This window comes from Cherax quadricarinatus, chromosome 12 (assembly GCF_038502225.1).
Source record: "Cherax quadricarinatus isolate ZL_2023a chromosome 12, ASM3850222v1, whole genome shotgun sequence".
NCBI classification, from domain to species: Eukaryota; Metazoa; Arthropoda; class Malacostraca; order Decapoda; family Parastacidae; genus Cherax; species Cherax quadricarinatus.
In genome coordinates this window covers 28,607,180-28,630,618 of record NC_091303.1, presented here as the reverse complement: position 1 = coordinate 28,630,618, position 23,439 = coordinate 28,607,180, and the positions used below count along the sequence as shown (strand labels likewise).

The following is a 23,439-nucleotide window of genomic DNA, read 5'->3' as shown; positions in this document are numbered from 1 at the left end:
TTATGACTGAAGAAATACTTCCTAACATCCCTTTGACTCATCTGAGTCTTCAACTTTCAATTGTGACCTCTTGTTTCTGTGTCCCCTCTCTGGAACATCTATTACTCGCAGTATTTTGTATGTCATTATCATGTCTCCCTAACCCTCCAGTCCTCCAGTGTCGTCAGGCCGATTTCCCCTTAACTTTTCTTCATAGGACATTTACTTTAGCTCTGGAACTAGCCTTGTTGCAAACCTTTGCACTTTCTCTATTTTCTTGATGTTCTTGACCAGGTGTAGGTTCCACACTGGTGCTGCGTACTCCAGTATGGGCCTGACGTACACAGTGTACGGAGTCTTGAATGATTCCTTACTGAGGTATCGGAACACTATTCTTAGGTTTGCCAGGCGCCTATATGCTGCAGCAGTTATCTAGTTGATATGTGCTTCTGGAGATGTGCTCAGTATTATACCCACCCCAAGGTCTTTCTCCTTGAGTGAGGTTTGTGGTCTTTGGCTGCCTAGCCTACATTCTGTCTGCAGTCTTCTTTTCTCTTCCCCAATCTTCATGACTTTGCATTTGGCAGGGTTAAATTTGAGGAGCCAGTTGCTGGACCATGCATCCAGCCTGTCCAGGTCTCTTTGTAGTCCTGCCTGATCCTCATCTGATTTAATTCTCCTCATTAATTTCACATCATCTGCAAATAGGGACACTTCTGAGTGTCCCTATTTGCAGAATGTCATTCACATATACCAAAAATAGCACTGGTTCTAGGACTGACCCCTGTCGGACCCCGCTCGTCACAGGCGCCCACTGTGGTACCTCATCACATACCATGACTCGTCGTTGCCTCCCTGTCAGGTATTCTGTGTGTGTGTGTACGTCTGTGCATGTGTGTGTGCATGTTTGTGTGTGCGTGTTTGCGTGTGCATGATAGCGCTCGCATGTTTGTGTGTGTGGGTGTACTCACCTAGTTGTGGTTGCAGGGGTTGAGTCACAGCTCTTGGCCCTGCCTCTTCACTGGTCACTACTAGGTCACTCTTCCTGCTCCATGAGCTTTATCATACCTCTTCTTAAGGCTATGTATGGGCCCTGCCTCCACGACATCACTTCCCAGACTATTCCACTTCCTGACAACTCTGTGACTGAAGAAATACTTCCTAGCATCCCTGTGATTCATCTAAGTCTTCAACTTCCAATTGTGACTCCTTGTTGCTGTGTCCCATCTCTGGAACATCCTGTCTTTGTGCACCTTGTCAATTCCTCTCAGTATTTTATATGTCGTTATTATATCATCTCTGTCTCTCCTGTCCTCCAGTGTTGTCAGGTCAATTTCCCTTAACCCTTTCAGGGTTTCGGCCGTACTAGTACGGCTTATGCGCCAGGGTTTTTGACGTACTAGTACACCTAAATTCTAGCGCCCTCAAATCTAGTGAGAGAAAGCTGGTAGGCCTGCATATGAAAGAATGGGTCTATGTGGTCAGTGTGTGCAGTATTAAAAAAATCCTGCAGCACACAGTGCGTTATGAGAAAAAAAAACTTTGACCGTATTTTTGGATTAAAACAGCGACTTTGCACTGTATTTTTGTATGGCATTTATTGTTGTATTCTAGTTTTCCTGGTCTCATTTTACAGAATGGAAGACATATTACAGAAATTGAGATGATTTTGACTGGTTTTACAATGAAAAGTACCTTGAAATTGAGCTCAAAGTAGCAGAAATGTTCGATTTTTATCTAAGTTCAAAAGTAAACAAATTATGCTAAGCATCCAATACACATCAACTGGTGAGTCTAATATTCTTTCACAAGTGCACCGATATTATTTATACCATTTCTACACTAATGCAGTAGTCTGCATAACAGTAAATCTTCTATTTTTTGTGAGAATAAAAATTCAAAGTGGAAAGCAAAAGAATATAAGAGGGGCATGGGGACGTGACTAATGAACAGAGGAAATGTTATTTTAGTGCCAGGAATGTCTTTCTTGTTTATATATAATTCTTAATCATCTGAAGAATATCTTCATCAACACCAGAATCCCTAAGTATGTTGGTAATATCTGAAAATTTCTGACTAATGTAAGCCTGTTGTTCAGAGGATGACATATGTGGCAATGCTTGCCCAACTGAATTAGTATTTCCCACTGACAACTTTTCTGAAGTACTGCTTTTGACAGATGAAGTGGAATCATTTCTCTCAAGTTTATTGTGAGATTTCCACCCAGCATTGCGATACTGGGAACCTTTTCTATTGAATTTGCTCTGAATGTATGACTCTGGAAGTTCTCCCTTTTCCGAGTCATCAGCAGCATCTTCTGACAAATTCTCTTGCTTTGTACTACTGCATCTTCTGTTAGCGTCTTGTGAGGCTCTTTTCAAGTTTTCTATAGAGGGTCTTCTGAGGCTCTCCACTGAGGTCCTCTTGGAACTTTCTGATGATATCTGAGATGATTCAGCCATTTTAAAAAGAAAACTTGTATGGGTATAAGGCTCATAAACCAGATGAATGAGTCTTATAATAGGAGTTTCCTTTTAAAAAATGTTAGTGATATTGTTTGTCTTTTTCTTCTGCTTTCAAATTTCTTTCTCTATCCTCATCCTCTTCTTCCTCAATACTTTCCCAGTGCTGTTTTGTTTCTTCTAGATTACAAGATTCAAGACTAGTAGTTGAATCCACTCTTACTAGAGTCAGATACTTATCGAAGGCTTTAAAAGGAGGAAGACCTTGAAATGAGTCTTGTTTTGATAACTGTCTTTCTAATGGGCTTTTCTTATTACTTATTTCAGTTTCTAAGTCAAGAGATGACACTGGAAATTGGCATCTTTTGAAATTTGTGTGAAATTGGCAAAATTGCTAAATTCTGACCACTGTATTGGATAGTTGAAATCGGTAAATGGGTGGTTTCTTGTACTCATTCGATAGAAAAAATGGAGTTCTAGCGAAATAGTTATGATTTTTGTCAACTAGTACACTGGAATTGACCGAAAATAGGGCTCAAATTTGGCAAAATCGCTGATGCGTAAACATCGTCGAGACCGCTAACTTCACGAAAGCATAATTCCGTAAGTTTTCCATCAAATTTCATACTTTTGGTGTCATTATGATCGGGAAAAGATTCTCTATCTTTTCATAAGAAAAAATAATTTTTTTTTTTGAAAATTTGGCAACCCTGAGAACAAATCTTGGAGAGGGCCTGGCGACTCTGAAAGGTTAACCTCTCCACGCAGGACATGCCTCTTAGCTCCAGGACTGGTCTTCTTGCAAACCTTTGCACTGTCTGTAATTTCCTTACATTCTTGGGTAGGTGTGTGTTCCAAACTGGTGCTGCATACTCCAATATAGGCCTGGCATACATGGTGTACAGGGTTCTGAACAATTCCTTATTGAGATGTCGGAATGCTATTCTTAGGTTTGCTAGGCACCCATATACTGCAGCAGTTATTTGGTTTATATGTGCCTCAGGAGATGTGCCCAGTGTTATACTCACCCCATGATCCTTTTGCTTGAGTGAGGGTTGTAGTCTCTGGCTCCCTAGACTGTACTCCATCTTCGGTTTTCTTTGCCCTTCCCCAATTTTATTTATTTTTTTATTTAATGTCTTTGTAAACAGTACATTGAGATTGTGTATATACAATAGTGGGATGCAATGCAGAGAGAGCCTCTATTATGCCTTGGCATTATGGGCCAACTTAACATTATTGGCTTACATTCTACATAATCTAATGACTACCTCACTGGCAACTACCCGAACACACTGTTCCTAGCTCTGACTAACCCAACTGAAGTCTCCCTTATTATCAACAAACTAAAAAACAAGACAGGAGATTTAAATACCTTACCACCCATTATATACAAAAAAAGTGTCACAGGTGCTATCACCAATCATTGCAACACTCTTTAACAAATCCATTGAATCCTCTACCTTTCCTACAGTTCTCAAAATAGCAAGGGTCACCCTGATCCATAAAGGAGGAGACCACACAGACTTGAATAACTATAGGCCAATATCCAACTTACACCCTCTCTCTAAAATCTTTGAAAAATTAATCCATAAGCGTATCTATTCCTACCTCATCTCCCACAACATACTCAACCCCTGTCAGTTTGGGTTCAGGCCTAATAAAAATACTAATGATGCCATTATCCACATGCTAGAACATATTTATACAGCAATAGAGAAAAAAGAAGTCCCACTGGGGATCTTCATTGACTTACGTAAAGCTTTCGATACAGTTGACCACAACTTGCTCCACATAAAATTGTCGCATTATGGTATAAGAGGGCACTCCCTCAACTACCTAAAGTCATACCTCATCAACAGAAGCCAATGTGTGTACACAAATGGGGCAAACTCTTCTGCACAGCCAATTACAGTTGGTGTCCCACAGGGAAATGTCCTAGGCTCTCTTCTCTTTCTCATATACATAAATGACCTTCCAAATGCATCGCAACTACTCAAACCCACACTATTTGCAGAAGACACTACATACGTCTACTCTCACCCGAGCCCAGTCGTGCTAGCCAATACTGTAAATACCGAATTACAGAAAATATCAACCTGGATGAGGACCAACAAACTTACTCTAAACATTGACAAAACCTACTACATTCAGTTTGGTAACAGAGCTACAGATGTGTCTCTAAACATAATGATAAATGAATCACCTATCACAAAACTCACAGAGGGAAAATTCTTAGGAATCCACCTTGATAATAGACTCAAATTTCAAACACATATACAACAAATTTCCAAAAAAAATTCCAAGACCGTAGGCATACTATCGAAGATACGGTACTATGTTCCACAGTCAGCCCTCCTGGCCCTATATCACTCACTTATTTACCCCTATCTCACCAATGGAATTTCTGCATGGAGCTCAACAACAATAAACCATCTCAGACCACTAATCACCCAACAAAAGGCTGCAGTCAGAATGATAACAAATTCCCACTACAGACAACACACTCCACCAATATTCAAAACTCTAAACCTACTCACAATACAAAACATCCATTCTTACTACTGCACCTACTACATACATAGAACACTTAACTCTGACATAAACCCTCCCCTCAAACATCTCCTTACCAACCTTAACAGAACACATGACCATACACAAGGCACAGATCACTCTTTGATGTTCCTCGTGTCCATCTCACGCTATGCAAAAACTCAATGCACATAAAAGGCCCTAAAATCTGGAATTCATTACCTGTGAATATAAAAGAAACACTGTCTGTTTATAAATTGAAGTCTCTTCTCAAAAATCACTTACTCACCCACAACTAAATAAATACTGAATAACTGTATCTCATAAATTGTATCTCATATATGTATCTCATTATTGTATCTCATAAATGTCAACCTGTGACCCAATCAAACTTTGTTACTATTTAACTTCATTACCTAACAGAATACTCCATTCTACTGATTACACAGCAACACAGTAAATGACCATATGACCTGTCTTTGTAATACTCATTTGTACTAAATTCTTATCTGTTTTACAATAATTTTTGTACCACTGAATATATCATTGCTTAGTAATCTTAAGTTAATTTTAAGCCTGCCCATAATGCTCTGCATACAAGGGGCTTTGGCATGCTGCACTTTAAAAATTGTATTCCTTGTACTTCTCTGTATCATGTTCAAATTAATAAATAAATAAATAAATAAATACTAAGAAATAGTATATCATAGTTGTACAGTAGGAAAGTAATTATTTCATAGTTGTACAGTAGAATATTAATTATAAGTGAATCAAAATTTGTATAATACAAAGATATACGTATTTATATTCTAAAATGCTTTTGTGAAAAACAATGATTCAATTATATTCCTGTCAACAATGGATAAAAGGTTCAATGTCATTGTTTCAGTTATGATGTGGGAGTACATAGGTGAGTAAATGTATATTGAGTACAGTGGACCCCCGCTTAACAATCACCTCCCAATGTGACCAATTATGTAAGTGTATTTATGTAAGTGCGTTTGTACGAGTATGTTTGGGGGTCTGAAATGGACTAATCTACTTCACAATATTCCTTATGGGAACAAATTCGGTCAGTACTGGCACCTGAACATATTTCTGGAATGAAAAAATAGCGTTAACCGGGGGTCCACTGTATTTAGCATTTAGTCTAGGGTGATCAAGGCCCTTTATGTGCATAGAGTTTTTACAGTGTGATATGGACATGAGGTATATCAAAAAGAGATCTGTGTCTTGTGTTGTGGTCATGTGTCCTGTTTAGGTTGGTGAGGAAAAGTTTGAGTGGGGAGTTTATATTTACGTGTATTGTTCTGTATATGTAGTAGGCACATGAATAAGTATGGATGTTCTTAATGGTAAGCAGATTCAGACTTTCGAAAATTGGTGGAGTATGCTGGCGGGAGTGGGAATTTGCTATCATTCTTACTGCTGCCTTTTTCTGGGTTATTAGGGGTTTTAGGTGATTGGATGTTTTTGATCCCCATGCACAAATTCCATATGTAAGATAAGGGTATATGAGTGAATGGTACAGTGCCAGGAGAGCTGATTGTGGAATGTAGTACCTTATCTTTGATAGTATGCCTACAGTCTTGGAGATTTTCTTGATTTGTTGTATGTGTGTCCGGAGCTTAAGGCTACTGTCAAGGTGGATTCCTAGGAATTTTCCCTCTGTGAGTCTTGTGACTGATGATCCATTTAGCATAATGTTAATTGGATCATTTGCAGCTTTGTTTCCAAACTGAATGAAATAGGTTTTATCAGTGTTCAAGGTAAGTTTGTGAGTCATCATCCAGGCAGATATTTTCTGTAATTCAGCATTGACTGTGTTTGCTAGTATGACTGCGTTTGGGTGGGAAAATACATATGTAGCGTCATCTGCAAATAATATGGGTTTGAGTAGCTGTGATGCATTCGGTAGATCATTGATGTAGATGAGAAAGTGGAGTGGTCCAAGGACGCTTCCTTGTGGGACTCCTACTATGATTGGTTGGGTGGAGGAGTTTGCATCATTTGCATACACATATTGAGTTCTGTTACTAAGGTATGACTTTAGGTAGTTGAGGGAGTGGCCTCTGATACCATAGTGCATTAATCTGGAGTACAGCAGTTCATGGTCGACTGTATCGAAAGCTTTACGTAAATCAATGAAAATGCCCAGCGGGACTTCTTTCTTTTCAAGTGCAGTATATATTAGTTCTAGCATGTGTGTGATAGCATCATTTGTGCTTTTATTATTTCTGAATCCAAACTGACAAGGGTTTAATATGTTGTGTGAAACGAGGTAGGAATAGATCCGTCTATGAATTAATTTTTCAAAGATTTTAGAGAGCAGTGGTAAGTTAGATATTGGTCTATAGTTATTCAAGTCAGCTTGGTCACCTCCTTTATGGATCAAAGTGACCCTCGCTATTTTGAGGATTGTTGGGAAGGTAGATGATTCAATGGATTTGTTAAAGAGCGTTGCAATAATTGGTGACAATACTTGAGAAGCTTTTTTGTACATAAAAGCAGGCAAGTTGTTTGTCTCCTGCCTTGTTTTTAAGGGTGTTTATGATGAGCATAACTTCAGTGGGGTTGGTTGGAGCTAGGAATAGCGTATTTGGGTAGATTCCTATGAGGTAGTCTGATGTACGGGCGTTTGTGCTTGGTATTTTGTTTGCTAGATTTTTTCCTATGGTGAAGAAGAAAACATTAAGTCTGTTTGCTGTTTTGGTTGGAGTGAGTAGGGGTTCATCTGATTTTGTTAGTTTGATTGCTTTGTTTTTGGATAACTTTTTAGTTCCAAGAATTTCAGATAGAGTTTTCCAGGTTTTTTTCATATCACCTTTGATGTTATGTAATCTATTTTCATAATACAATTTTTTTGACCTTCTTATCAGGCTGGTAAGTGCTGACGAGTAATTTCTTGACTGTTCTCTAGTTATTTGACCCATTCTATACTGTTTTTCATATTTGTGCTTTGTGTTAATGGATTTGAGGATGCTTGGTGTTAGCCAGGGATTATTCAGTCTCTTTGCTGTGACTATGCATTTGGTGGGATTGAACTCCAGGAGCCAGTTTCCAGACCAGGCCTGCAGCCTGTCCAGTCTTTGTAGTTAAGCCTGGTCCTCGTCCAATTGAATTCTTCTCATCAACTTCACATCATCTGCAAACAGGGACACTTCTGAGTCTATTCCTTCCATCATGTCATTCACATACACCAGAAACAGCACCAGTCCTAGGACTGACTCATGTGGAACCCTGCTCATCACAGGCACCTACTCTGACACCTCATCATGTACCATGACTCGCTGATGTCTTCCCAACAGGTATTCTCTGATACATTGCAATGCCTTCCCTGTTATACCTGCCTGGCCTTCCAGTTTATGCACTAATCTCGCGTGTGGAACTGTGTCAAATGCCTTCTTACAATCCAAGAAAATGCAGTCTTCCCACTCCTCTCTCTCTTGTTTTACTGCTGTCACCCTGTCATAGAACTCCAGTAGGTTAGTAACATAGGATTTCCTGTCCCTGAAACCACGCTGGTTGTCATTGATAAGCTCATTCCTTTCTAAGTGCTCCATCACTCTTCTCCTGATAATCTTTTCCATGACTTTGCATACTATACATGTTAGTGACACTGGTCTGTAGTTTAGTGCTTTGTGTCTGTCTCCTTTTTTAAAAACCTGGACTACATTTGCTGTCTTCCATGCCTCAGGTAGTCACCCTGTTTCGATAGATGTGTTGAAAATTGCTGTTAGTGGCACACACTGCCTCTGCTCCCTCTCTCAGGAGCCATGGAGAGATGTTATCCAGCCCCATCGCCTTTGAGGTATCTAGCTCACTTAGCAGCCTCTTCACTTCTTCTTTGGTTATATGTATTGTGTCCAACATTTGATGGTGTACCCCAACTCTCTGTCTTTCTGGAGTCCCTTCTGTCTCCTCTGTGAACACTTCTTTGAATCTCATGTTGAGTTCCTCACATACTTCTCGGTTGTTTCCTGTAATCTCCCCTCCTTCCTTCCTCAGCTTGATTACCTGGTCCTTGACTGTTGTTTTCCTCCTGATGTGGCTGTACAACAGCTTCAGGTCAGATTTGGCTTTCACTGCCATGTCATTTTCGTATTGTCATTGGGCCTCCCTTCTTACCTGTGCAAATTCATTTCTGGCTCTGCAACTGCTCTCCTTATTCTCCTGGGTCCTTTGCCTTCTATTCTTCTTCCATTCTCTAGCACACTTGGTTTTGGCCTCTCTACACCTTTGTGTGAACCTGTCCTCCTTGTTACAGCAGGGCCCCGCTTTACAGCATTTCACTAATACGGTCATTTCAAATTATGACCAAAACTCGCTATACGGCTCCCCCCACCTGACTTTCTAATACGGTCACCGTGCCCCACCATGTTTGTTTACATTCTTCGTGAGCTCATTAAGCACTAAGTGTCTCCATTTTGTCTGGAAACTCCAAAATTTCAAATGTTTTTAAAAGTTATTTCATTTTTTATATATACTCTGATAATTATACTTATGTATACCTGTACTTAAATAAACTTACATACTGTGCTGGCGTGCAAGTACACATTTAAATCAGTAAGAGTGTCTTTTGTCTCCAGACGTCATATTAGTAATGATAATAATAATCATCGAGTCTCATTTAAATGTCGTATATTACGTTAATATACACATTTTCATTAATCCATCTATGATATCTTTTCAAAATTATATAATAAACACGATGCATAACATATAAATAAGATAAATACACCCCACAGTAGAATAAATAAACATAAATGTGAGATGTGGTAGCAGACGACTTGCACAAGTGACGCCATATTAGAAATGCTAATAATAATAATAATCACCGAGTCTCATTAAATGTCGTGTATTACGTTAATATACACATTTTCATTAATCCATCCATGATATTTTTTTTCAAAATTATATAATAAACACGATACATAACATAAAAAGATGATAAATACACCCCACAATAGAATAAATAAACATAAATATGAGATGTGGTAGGCAGATAACTTGTACAAGTGACGGCAAGAATAACATTTTCTCTAATCTAACATAAGAGAAAATGTGTTACTGTGGGTAACTGTAGAAAATTATTCCTTTTGTATGTATGTAAGTTTATTCAGGTATACACAAATACAGTTACATAGATTATCATACATAACAACATATGTGTAGAGAACCTAGGATAACCCAAAAAAGTCAGAGTGACTTATTTCCATTACCTTCACTCAGAGGATCATTTCTTCTCAAAATGATGTTACATGAGAATGGGAGTGTTCTTCTTTATTTATTCTACCGTATCAATGTAGAGACAACCTGTACACAATGTAACTTGTACACAAACCAGACGTGTACACTTCGTTTACAAAACTTACCTTCGCCTGGTTTGTTTACATAACTCTGCGCCTGTCCTCTCTCATGCACTCATTGTTTCTCTCTCTCATTTATTCGTTTTATCTCATTTACTTACTCCTGACCCTACATTAAGACTACAAATATTTTAAGGTAAGTAATGAGTGAACTGTATATACATTTTATTGCTCTGGGATGCTTAAATATCATAGAATAGTATGTGTGGGTGGGTTGGCCTGGTATGGTAGCCCGGCTGACTACCATACATACCACACTTGATTTTTTACAATAAATACTACTCATCTCACCCTATATTTTAAGGTAAATAATGAGTGAACTGTATATACATTTTATCGCTCTGGGATGCCTAAATATCATAGAATAGTATGTGTGGGTGGGGTGGCCTGGTAAGGCAGCCTGGCTATTACCATACATACCACACTTGATTTCTTACAATAAATACTACTTGTCTCACCCTAGATTAAGACTATAAATATTTTAAGGTAAGTAATGAGTGCACTATGTGTGTATTGTACTTTTTTATTGTTTTTTGATGCCTGGTTCTATTGCTAACTTAATATATGTTAGTGTAAACTTGTTATCTAGTGTTTGTATGCATTTATAAGTGGAAAAAAAGGGTGTTCCACTTTACGGCGGTTTCCGCTTTATGGCGGTAGCCTGGAACCTAACCTGCCGTATAAGTGGGGCCCTGCTGTATTTCTGTTACCCTTGGGTACAAACCTCTCCTCAGCTTCCTTGCATATTGTTGTCACATATTCCATCATCTCATTTACTGACTTCCCTGCCAGTGCTCTCTCCCACTGAACCTCATGCAGGAAATTCTTCATGCCTCTGTAATCCCCTCTCTTGTAGTTTGACTTCGTTCATCCTGCCCTTCCTGCTTCCCTCTCCACTTGTAACTCTACTTTGTATTCGAAGCTCAGGACCACATTGTCACTGGCCCTGAGGGGTTTTTCATATGTGATGTCCTCAATATCTGCACTACTCAAGGAGAATACTAGGTCCAATCTTGCTGGTTCATCCTCTCCTCTTTCTCTGGTAGTGCCCCTTTCGTGTTGGTATATGAGGTTTTCCAGTACCACCTCCATCATCTTAGCCTTCCACGTTTCTGGGCCTCCATGTGGCTCTGAGTTCTCCCAGTCAATTTCTTTGTGATTAAAGTCACCCACAATCAGTAGCTTTGCCCTGCTCACATGAGCCCTTCTGGCCACTTCAGCCAGTGTATCAACCATCGCTCTGTTACTCTCATCATACTCTTGCCTTAGCCTCCTGCTGTTCTGTAGTGGGTTATACATCACTGCAATTACTACCTTGGGGCCTCCAGACTGAAGTTTCCTATTATGTAGTCTCTTGCTTCTCTTCTGCCTCCTTTCTCCAGCTCATCAAAGTCCCATTGGTTTTTGATGAGCAGTGCTACTCCACCCCCCTCTGTTCCCTGTGTGTGTGTGTGTGAGAGAGAGAGAGAGAGTGAATGAGTGAGAGAGTGAGAATGAGAGAGTGTGAGAATGAGTGAGAGTGAGTGAAAGTGAGTGACAGTGAGAGAGTGACAGTGAGTGACAGTGAATGAGTGAGTGAAAGTGACTGAGAGTTAGTGAGAGAGTGAGAGAGAATTAGTGTGAGTGAGAGTGAGAGAGAATTAGTGTGAGTGAGAGCGAGAGAGAATTACTGAGAGTGAGAGAGAATTAGTGAGAGTGAGAGAGAATTAGTGAGAGTGAGAGAGAATTAGTGTGAGTGAGAATGAGAGAGAATTAGTGTGAGTGACAGTGAGAGAGAATTAGTGTGAGTGAGTGAGAGTGAGAGGGAATTAGTGTGAGTGAGTGAGAGAGAGAGAATTAGTGTGAGTGAGTGAGAGTGAGAGAGAATTAGTGTGAGTGAGAGTGAGAGAGAATTAGTGTGAGAGTGAGAGAGAATTAGTGTGAGTGAGTGAGAGTGATAGAGAATTAGTGTGAGTGAGAGGGAATTAGTGTGAGTGAGAGTGAGAGAATTAGTGTGAGTGAGAGTGAGAGAGAATTAGTGTGAGTGAGGGAGAGCAAGAGAGAATTAGTGTGAGTGAGAGTGAGAGAGAATTAGTGTGAGTGAGAGAGAATTAGTGTGAGTGAGTGAGAGTGAGAGAGAATTAGTGTGAGTGAGTGAGAGTGAGAGAATTAGTGTGAGTGAGTGAGAGAGAATTAGTGTGAGTGAGAGTGTGAGAGAATTAGTGTGAGTGAGTGAGAGTGAGAGAGAATTAGTGTGAGAGAATTAGTGTGAGTGAGTGAGAGAGAATTAGTGTGAGTGAGAGTGTGAGAGAATTAGTGTGAGTGAGTGAGAGTGAGAGAGAATTAGTGTGAGTGAGTGACAGTGAGAGAGAAGTAGTGTGAGTGAGAGTGAGAGAGAATTAGTGTGAGTGAGAGTGAGAGAGAATTAGTGAGAGTGAGAGAGAATTAGTGAGAGTGAGAGAGAATTAGTGTGAGTGAGAGTGAGAGAGAATTAGTGTGAGTGAGAGTGAGAGAGAATTAGTGTGAGTGAGTGACAGTGAGAGAGAATTAGTGTGAGAGTGAGAGAGAATTAGTGTGAGTGAGAGTGAGAGAGAATTAGTGTGAGTGAGAGTGAGAGAGAATTAGTGTGAGTGAGGGAGAGTGAGAGAGAATTAGTGTGAGTGAGAGTGAGAGAGAATTAGTGTGAGTGAGTGAGAGTGAGAGAGAATTAGTGTGAGTGAGTGAGAGTGATAGAGAATTAGTGTGAGTGAGTGAGAGTGAGAGAGAATTAGTTTGAGTGAGAGAGAGAATTAGTGTGAGTGAGAGTGAGAGAGAATTAGTGTTAGTGAGTGACAGTGAGAGAGAATTAGTGTGAGAGCGAGAGAGAATTAGTGTGAAAGTGAGAGAGAATTAGTGTGAGTGAGGGAGAGTGAGAGTGAGAGAGAATTAGTGTGAGAGTGAGAGAGAATTAGTGTGAGTGAGTGAGAGTGAGATAGAATTAGTGAGAGTGAGAGAGAATTAGTGTGAGTGAGAGTGAGAGAGAATTAGTGTGAGTGAGTGAGAGTGAGAGAGAATTAGTGTGAGTGAGTGAGAGTGAGAGAGAATTAGTGTGAGTGAGAGTGAGAGAGAATTAGTGAGAGTGAGAGAGAATTAGTGTGAGTGAGAGTGAGAGAGAATTAGTGAGAGTAAGAGAGAATTAGTGTGAGTGAGTGAGAGTGAGAGAGAATTAGTGTGAGTGAGTGAGAGTGAGAGAGAATTAGTGTGAGTGAGAGAGAATTAGTGTGAGTGAGAGTGAGCCAGAATTAGTGAGAGTGAGAGAGAATTTGTGTGAGTGAGAGTGAGAGAGAATTAGTGTGAGTGAGAGAGAATTAGTGTGAGTGAGAGTGAGAGAGAATTAGTGTGAGTGAGAGTGAGAGAGAATTAGTGTGAGTGAGAGAGAGTAGAGAGAGAGAGAGAGAGTAGAGAGAGTAGAGAGAGAGAGAGAGAGAGAGAGAGAGAGAGAGAGAGAGAGAGAGAGAGAGAGGGAGGGGGGGCAGGGGATGGGTGACAGAGGATGTGTGGAGGAGCCTCACAGCCCAGCTGTTTATCTTGTTATCTACAAAGTATCCTGTGTCTCCAGAGTTACCACATGTAGATAATTTGATCTACTTCTTTTCAAACCTTTACATAAGTCAAAAAACCTTTTGCTGAAGTTCATCAGAGTTGATATGCTTGTTACTCAGTAACTATTGCCCAGAAATGAAGTTATATACACAAAGGAGAAGTTTGAAGTCTGTGGCACTTCTTTTAACATCCTCTGTTTTTTGTAGTCGCATGTCTGGGTACCATCCTCCCTAGTGTAGAACATTGTCGTTTGGAATAAGACAATTGATTAGAAATGGCCAATAGACGAGTCAGGGCCATCTTGTCTCTCTCTGTGATTGTGTCAGTTGCTGTTGCATTGTGTGTTCTAATAGTCATATTAATGATCTTGCCCAGTTCAAGCAGAGAAGGAGTTAGACTTGACGATGATGACTCAGGGACAGCATCCCATTCCACAAGTGATAAGAAGACAGAAAACAGGGAGTCGGTGCCTAATACCTCAGCTCAGAATAGTAACAGTATACTGTTCATCGTAGGGCTCATCCTAGCTTGTGGATTATTTGTGTTTTTGACTGTGATAATCATTGTGGTTTGCATATGGGCCAGGAAAGCTCAAGGGTACATCATTGGAGAGGACCCTAACTGTAGAGAATTGCCCTTTGAAACTGACAAGGAATCGTACCAGTTGACACAGCTGAGTCATAACAAAAATATCTTGTCTGAAGAGGGATGTAATGGCAAGAAAGACTTAAGTAGAAATAATTCCAAGGAAGACAAAAGAAAACATTCTGCTCTGGTAACTTTACCTTATCCACCAGTAAATACTGTTACTGTAGCATCACAGTTAAAGGAAGGCAGCATAAATTCTGATTACTATGGTTCAGTTAGGGGATCCAATGAATTGGAAAGAACTCAGGTAGTGCAGCCCCAGAATTATGGTTCTCTAAGCCGCTCTCACCTCTTAAGCGCTGTCGATGAGGACGGCTATCATGTTGACAATCTTGGTCTAGCGCTTAACGAGGATAATGGTGGGGAAGATTATTTGCCTTCTTTCATTGAGATTGATCCTCTAGGTACAAATTCTCAAAGCTCCAGTGATCAAGCTACTGAATACACACATGATAAACAAATAAAAGAATCATCTGAGGACTCTCACCCAACTCCAGTGTCATCTCTTGACTTAGAAACTGAAATAAGTAATAAGAAAAGCCCATTAGAAAGACAGTTATCAAAACAAGACTCATTTCAAGGTCTTCCTCCTTTTAAAGCCTTCGATAAGTATCTGACTCTAGTAAGAGTGGATTCAACTACTAGTCTTGAATCTTGTAATCTAGAAGAAACAAAACAGCACTGGGAAAGTATTGAGGAAGAAGAGGATGAGGATAGAGAAAGAAATTTGAAAGCAGAAGAAAAAGACAAACAATATCACTAACATTTTTTAAAAGGAAACTCCTATTATAAGACTCATTCATCTGGTTTATGAGCCTTATACCCATACAAGTTTTCTTTTTAAAATGGCTGAATCATCTCAGATATCATCAGAAAGTTCCAAGAGGACCTCAGTGGAGAGCCTCAGAAGACCCTCTATAGAAAACTTGAAAAGAGCCTCACAAGACGCTAACAGAAGATGCAGTAGTACAAAGCAAGAGAATTTGTCAGAAGATGCTGCTGATGACTCGGAAAAGGGAGAACTTCCAGAGTCATACATTCAGAGCAAATTCAATAGAAAAGGTTCCCAGTATCGCAATGCTGGGTGGAAATCTCACAATAAACTTGAGAGAAATGATTCCACTTCATCTGTCAAAAGCAGTACTTCAGAAAAGTTGTCAGTGGGAAATACTAATTCAGTTGGGCAAGCATTGCCACATATGTCATCCTCTGAACAACAGGCTTACATTAGTCAGAAATTTTCAGATATTACCAACATACTTAGGGATTCTGGTGTTGATGAAGATATTCTTCAGATGATTAAGAATTATATATGAACCTATATTTTTTCTCTGTTGATAATAAGCTAAATTAGCATAACTTATAAAGTATCAATGGCCTCATTTAGTTTATCAAAAAATCTTTAGAAGATTATGAATTAATATAAACTTTTATTTTCCTTGTAATGAGTATAACCTAAGACTATTACCCTAATTGGGTACTGCATAAACTTTTCGATTAATATTAAATACAGTGCATAATTTATTTTATAATATACAGATGCTTTTAGACTGTTGATTCATGATTTGATTATTGAATTTCTATTTTTTAAACTTTATTTGTATTCTGAAAATAATATACAGATACAATATTCTACTATATTCTTATTCTTTTAAAACTGAAGCATAATTATTCAACAAGTTTTAAACTGAATGTTTGTGATCTCATGTTGTAGAAGTGGACACAGCTTATCACAGTAACATCCTGTACATACTCAGTGGTCCACTACTATCTTACATTCTAGACAGGATGTACCACCAGTAATATGCTTCACTCAAAGCTGTTGCTTGTCATCCAGAGTAAAGCATACTCTTTTTCACTGTGTGGATTTCAAGTTCTGGGGTTGGACATTAGTGACTATATATTCAGGTCTAGATATTGGTTCACTGTTGCAGTAACGGCAAAAAGAATTAATATTTTTGTGTAGTGAGCATCTTGATGTAATACAACCCACGTAGGAAGATTGCATCTGAGTGTTGATTTAAGTTTAATTGGTTCCCAGGGATTCAAGTTCAACATAAGTGAGTTATAATGGCCAAGCCACTAATAAACACTAAGAAATGGAGCCAGGATGACTTTCGTCTTCTGGTAGTGTTGCTTCTCACTGTGATCTACCCAATATTTGTTGCTTCATTTTTTGCATTGTACCTTTTTATTTTGCTACCTGTAATGGTGCCTGGGAGCTATACCCTACAGCAAGCACATAATGGTGGATGGTATCACTATTATTGGCTCTTTGTTTCATTGCTTTGGGTATTGCTATGTTCACTTATTTTACCATGCTTTAGAGACAAGAAAAGAAAGCCTCAAGTTCTTACTTTGGATATTTGTGAAAGTCCACGGTCTGAAAAGCCAGCTACTGGTGAGCCTTTCGTACAAATTGTTGAAGGTAATGGAAAAAAGCGTAGTAGCACTCTAACAGATAAATCACAAAATTCCAGTGAAAGTATTGAAAAGGTTATATGTGATGAAAAAGCTGAGAAAGACAGTCTTGGCAAATCAAAGGAGAGTATTCAGAAGTCCAATGCATCACTTAGTGAGAGGAAAAAACTAACACAATCTGGTGAATTTTTGAATGACTTCATTGATTCCCTAGACTCAGAGGAATTAAAGAAAAATGAAGCAGAATGTGAAGTCCATGCTGAAGAAAGCAAGGATGTCAGTCAGAATATTAAAGACAGTGATAATGAAAGTCAAGAGGATGAAGATAGTGACGATCACAGCACAAGCGACGACGTGGAAGAAAAAGAAAAAATGTCTCATGACTATAAAGACAAAGATGAATATGAGGAAGCTCAAGAAAATGATGATAAAGTAAATACATTACCCAAAGGCTCTGTTGATAATGTGGTTGTTGAACCTACAAATATAGAACAGAAGATAGAGAAGCAACAGCAGGCAACTCCCATGAATGCTGATAAAGCAGATGTTATGAAAAGTAAATCATCAGAAAGTCTTGAAGAAATAGACGAGCTTGAGGAAGTTGCTCCCATGCGGCAGAAAGCACGTCCAACTATAGACACTTCTCGAGCAAGTGGTTGCTATGAGTGTAGTATGCCTACTCCAAAGTCGGCCGATGTAGTGAGACCAGAGAGTAACATGGTTTTTCTCTTTGTGAACCCAGATATTGCATCGACTGAAGAAAGTATCAAGGTTGAACATGGAGCAGAGATTCAGGATGCAGAAAACTAGGGAGAAAGGATGCCAAGATATTAATGTTAGCTTTAGTTATAAATTGTTTCAAATATACAGTATTTCAGTTAAGTTTTAAAATAAGCCTGTTATTATGAAAGGAGCAAATTTTTATATAGAGCAGTTTTGTTCATCAGTGAGGCTATCCACACTTCCTTAAATATTTTGATGAAGCTTGTTAAAGAATGCAGCATGAATTCATTATAAAAATTGTATTCTGTATATATATACACACAAAGAGACATTGCAAACCCCCGAAGCTGAATAGGATGGACACTCATTGAAGCTCAATATAAATCTCCCAAATGTAAGCATTTACATTACTTATGTTTTGTACTATATTTTAAAATTCAGTAGCAGACAGTATTGATACAGTAGAGCAAAATATATTCAATAAGGATACAGTAAATGCTGGTATTGTACGGTACTGTATATTGGTTGTCCCGAAGTAAATTTTCAAAGAAGTAATTTGGAAAATTATGAGGTGCTGATATTTCTTCTATTAGTCCTTTAACCTTACTGCCAGTTCATATATAACACTTATTTCCACTACTATACTAACAAATGTATCCACCACTATATTGCTTGTTCATGTTTACCATGTACATCCACTACTGTACTGCTTGTTCATGCTTACCATGTACATCCACTACTGTACTGCTTGTTCATGCTTACCATGTACATCCACTACTGTACTGCTTGTTCATGCTTACCATGTACATCCACTACTGTACTGCTTGTTCATGGTTACCATGTACATCCACTACTGTACTGCTTGTTCATGCTTACCATGTACATCCACTACTGTACTGCTTGTTCATGCTTACCATGTACATCCACTACTGTACTGCTTGTTCATGCTTACCATGTACATCCACTACTGTACTGCTTGTTCATGCTTACCATGTACATCCACTACTGTACTGCTTGTTCATGCTTACCATGTACATCCACTACTGTACTGCTTGTTCATGGTTACCATGTACATCCACTACTGTACTGCTTGTTCATGGTTACCATGTACATCCACTACTGTACTGCTTGTTCATGCTTACCATGTACATCCACTACTGTACTGCTTGTTCATGGTTACCATGTACATCCACTACTGTACTGCTTGTTCATGCTTACCTTGTACATCCACTACTGTACTGCTTGTTCATGCTTACCTTGTACATCCACTACTGTACTGCTTGTTCATGCTTACCTTGTACATCCACTACTGTACTGCTTGTTCATGCTTACCTTGTACATCCACTACTGTACTGCTTGTTCATGCTTACCATGTACATCCACTACTGTACTGCTTGTTCATGGTTACCATGTACATCCACTACTGTACTGTTTGTTCATGCTTACCTTGTACATCCACTACTGTACTGCTTGTTCATGCTTATCATGTACATCCACTACTGTACTGCTTGTTCATGCTTACCTTGTACATCCACTACTGTATTTATTGTTTATGTTTAATGCATGCATACCCTGGATACTTAGGTAAAATTGACTGTGCATCAAGGAATTATATGTAAGTACATTGTTGTTATATCTCTTACTGTTGATGCATTTCACTTAAGTCCTCATTCTCCCTTTTATTTCTGCAGATGAATGTGTGCTACTGGAGACACAAGTAGTGTGTCGTGAGTTACCTCTGTATGTTCCTGCTCGGGGAGTGCTAGCAGACATGGTATCATCAGCACCAATGCCACTTCAGGTTAGAAGAGAAAATCAGTCATTTGTTACCGAGCAAGTACCTTTTTAAAATCCAAAATTATTATTATAATACTCTCTTTTTCCTAATCCTTCAGTATATATGGTGGTAGAATTACTAGCAATATGTAAAGTAAAAAGGACACAAGTGCAACTAATGTGACATTTTATTGTGGCAACATTTCGCTCTCCAGGAGCTTTGTCAAGCCTTTACAAACAGTACATGGACAGAGTGGGTACTTATAGGCTCAGAGTGAGGTGCAATACTAGTGGTAGTAGTAGTAGTAGTAGTAGTAGTAATACAATATGGTAGAACAATTAACTTGCACATGAGTAACAGGATATAAAAACTATTACTTGGATAATAGCTTTTATATTCTTTTACTCATGTGCAAGTTAATTGTTCTGCCATATTGTATTACTACTACAATAGAACAATTAACTTGCATATGAGTAAAAGGATATAAAAGCTATTATCCAAGTAATAGTTTTTATATCCTTTTTCTCATGTGCAAGTTAATTGTTCTACTATATTGTATTACTACTACTACTACTACTACAACTTATATCACTACTACTACTACTACTACAACTTATATCACTACTACTACTGCTACCACTATTATTGCACCTCACTCTAAGCCTATATATACCCTCCATGTCCATGTACGTACTGTTTGTAACAGCTTGACAAAGCTCCTGGAGAGTGAAATGTTGCCACAATAAAATGCCACATTAGTTGCGTTTGTGTCGTTTTACTTATCCTTCAGCATGAGATGTATTCATGCTGTATTATTATACATGCATTGTTCATAATTATTAACTTATTATGTGGCATCTTAATTATTGGACCAGTTTCAGTCATACCTGTTGCTTCTGCCTGTCTACACATGTATCTTTAATGCTGTGTTTCCTTTGGAAGCTCTTTCTCTCTCACTGAGAAGATATGTAATCACATGTAAATCCTTCTCAGACATTTAACATGCCTTTGGATATTCACATTATTGGAGAGGGCTGAGGACAAGATGAAAATGATGAACAAGAAAAAGATGAAAGGGTACATGCTTTAGTTGTAGATAATGATTTTAGTCCAGTTATAAACACTGAAAGAAAACCAAGCAGTATGGCCTCTTTTCATTGTGGGGTTTTAGGTCCTTATCTAGGATATGACCCCACAATGTTCTGCTTGGTTAACCCTCTCATTGTCCAGACCCCTGATAATAATAATATAATATACAGTGGAACCCCGAGTTTCGGCCACAATCCGTTCCAGGAGCTAGGCCTAAAGTCGCAACAGCCTAAATTCCCATAAGAAATAATGTAAATCCAATTACTGTTATCTGTTCCACCCAAAAATATTCACAAAAAATCATTTTTTAAAGAATAAATACTATAGTTTTATGTACAGAAACCAATGAGAAATAAATATAAAGCACTAATTTTAATGGATAAATGAACATTTAAATCAGTTTTACCTTTATTGAAGACTCTTGTTGGCATATTGAGAGAGGCAGGAGAGTTTCTTTGAAAGCAGGACAAGATAGTCCTTCAATACACAAATAACCCACACATAGAAGAGGGGAGCTTACGACGACATTTCAGTTCAACTTGAACCATTTACAAAGTCACACTAACGAAAAGGAGAGAAGAAGGGAATATATATAGGCAGGAGGTGGTAGTGGTAGTAGTGGAGGTAGAAGGTAGTAGTGGGAAGGTAGTATGGAGGAAGAGGAGCTAGTCAATTACTGAGAAAGAGGAGCACTGCAAGGAAGCTAGGTTGCCCACAGAGGGTAAGAGCAAGAACATGGGGGGGGGATAAAAAACGAAGGAACAAATACCCAAGGCAGAAGAAAGACAACCCAAATAAAAAAAAGGAAGGGAAAGGGGAAGAGGGAAAAAGGAATCAGGTTAAGTCACAGGTGTTCTGAAGTTTGGAGCATTTTACAATGTAGTGGGAAAGGAAGGCATCTACAGAGACGAAGCCAGGACTAAGATTCATACAAGGAAAGTTGTGTATTAGGGAGGATTCAACCAGATGGCGACTGTTAAAGTTGGAAGTAGGGAAGACAGTTTTAGCAGAAGACCAGTCGATATGATGACTATGATCTCTGACATGACAGAAAAGAGCATTGTTAGTGTCGGCATGCCTAACACTACTTTTGTGCTCCCTAAGTCTGTCAGAAAGAGATCGGTAAGTTTCTCCAAAGTACTGAAGAGGACAGGAGGAGCAAGAAATAGAGTAGACACCAGGAGCATCTATAGAGGGAGGAGAGGTATGAATGAGATTAGTGTGAAGAGTGTTAGTCTGGCGGACAGTAAGTTTGATGTCTAAGGAACAGAGAGTTGTTGAGATTAGAAAGACTGGAAATGTAGGGAAGGCAGAGGACAGAAGAGTTCCCAGGAGTAGAGAGTTTGGGAGAGAAGAAATTACATTTAGTATGTGAGAAGGCAAAGTCTATGAAATGGGAAGGGTAGCCAAGACGGGAAAATGAATTATGAAGAGTGGAAACTTCTGATCGAAGGAACTGAGGATCACTAATGTGGAGAGCACGGAGAAAGAGGGAGATAAAAACACTTTTCTTGATAGAGGAAGCATGGTAAGAGAAGTAGTGAATGTATATGCCACTGTACATAGGCTTGTGGTAAACGGAAAAGGCAAAACCTGTATCTGAATGGTGGACATGGACATCAAGGAAAGGAAGCAAGGAATTAGGTTCCCATTGAGCTTTAAACTTAATGGAAGGGGCAAGGTTATTAAGAGCATCAAGAAATGGTTGGAAGAGACTAGAGTCATGAGGCAACAACGCAAAGATGTCATCTACATAATGGAGCCAGAGTGAGGGGCGCACATCGATAGTAGGAAGAACAGTCTCGAAGTATTCTATGTCAAGATTAGCAAGGACAGGAGAAAGAGAAGAGCCCATAGCAACACTGAAGGTTTCGGAATAATATTTCCCCTGGAAGGAAAAGGAATTAGAGTCCACACAAAGGCAGATAAGATCAAGAAAAACATCAGTAGGTATAGGGGGATGAAGAAACCCTTCATTGACCTTTTCTATAAGAAAATCAAGGACATCATCAAGAGGGACATTGGTGAAGAGGGACTCAACGTCAAGAGTAAGCATCTTACAGGTCGGGAGAGAGCAAGCCCATTCAATGAAGTCTTGAGAGTGACAGGTTGGCAGGAGAAAAAGTACCAAGAATGGGAGTGAGGGTTTTGGCCAACTAAGAAGCAAGAGAATAAGAGACAACTTCTAGAGGATATGATAGGACATAGGGGAATATCAGGTTTATGAGTTTTGCGAAGGCCATAGAGATAGGGCAGAGAGGGGCAAATGACATGAAAACATTGAACAAGGTCAAAGTCAGGAGGACAGAAGTCGAAGAGAGTCCTTGGTTTCTTATTGAAAGTTCTCTTGATGCGATCAAGAGGGTTGGAAATGAGAGAAGTGTAGGTACGTGAGGCAGAGAGCAAGACATCAGCTTTACAGAGGTAATCTTCATGATCAAAGATAAGTACCGAATTACCTTTGTCAGAAGATAGTATGACAATGTTAGTGTTAGATTTAAGAGAAGAAAGAGCAAGTTGGTAACAGCAAGGAAGATGGTGGTTCTTAGAAAACAGACTATCAGGAGCAGGAAGGAGAGCGCCACAAAAAGTGGACAAGTCAGGAAGATTACGGGAGCAAGACTGACGAAAAGAATCAAAAGAGCTAATCAGGGCAGTACCAGCGTGAGGGGTAGGTGAAGTGGCAAAGGAAAGACCAAAACCAAGAAGTTCAAGCTCATATTGAGAGAGTGAGACAGAAGACAGGTTAGTAACAGTCGGTAAGAGAGAATTTAGACCAAGGCTATCTGAGATAAGACGTTGAAGTTTGTTCTGTAGTTTAGAAGAATGAATTTGTGAATTCAGGCGAGCAGTGTCAAAAGCAATGATAGAGAGAAGG

The 23,439-nt window shown here is 39.1% G+C and overlaps 1 protein-coding gene across 1 annotated transcript in view; it reads left to right on the top strand.

The window, feature by feature from the left end:
* Window positions 1-23,439, top strand: part of MED16 (mediator complex subunit 16) — a 292,898-nt gene that overhangs the window by 229,332 nt on the left and 40,127 nt on the right. The window contains exon 15 of the mRNA XM_070084299.1: window positions 19,387-19,496. Coding sequence (XP_069940400.1) covers window positions 19,387-19,496 — 110 coding nt within the window. The remainder of the gene's footprint in view (window positions 1-19,386; window positions 19,497-23,439) is intronic.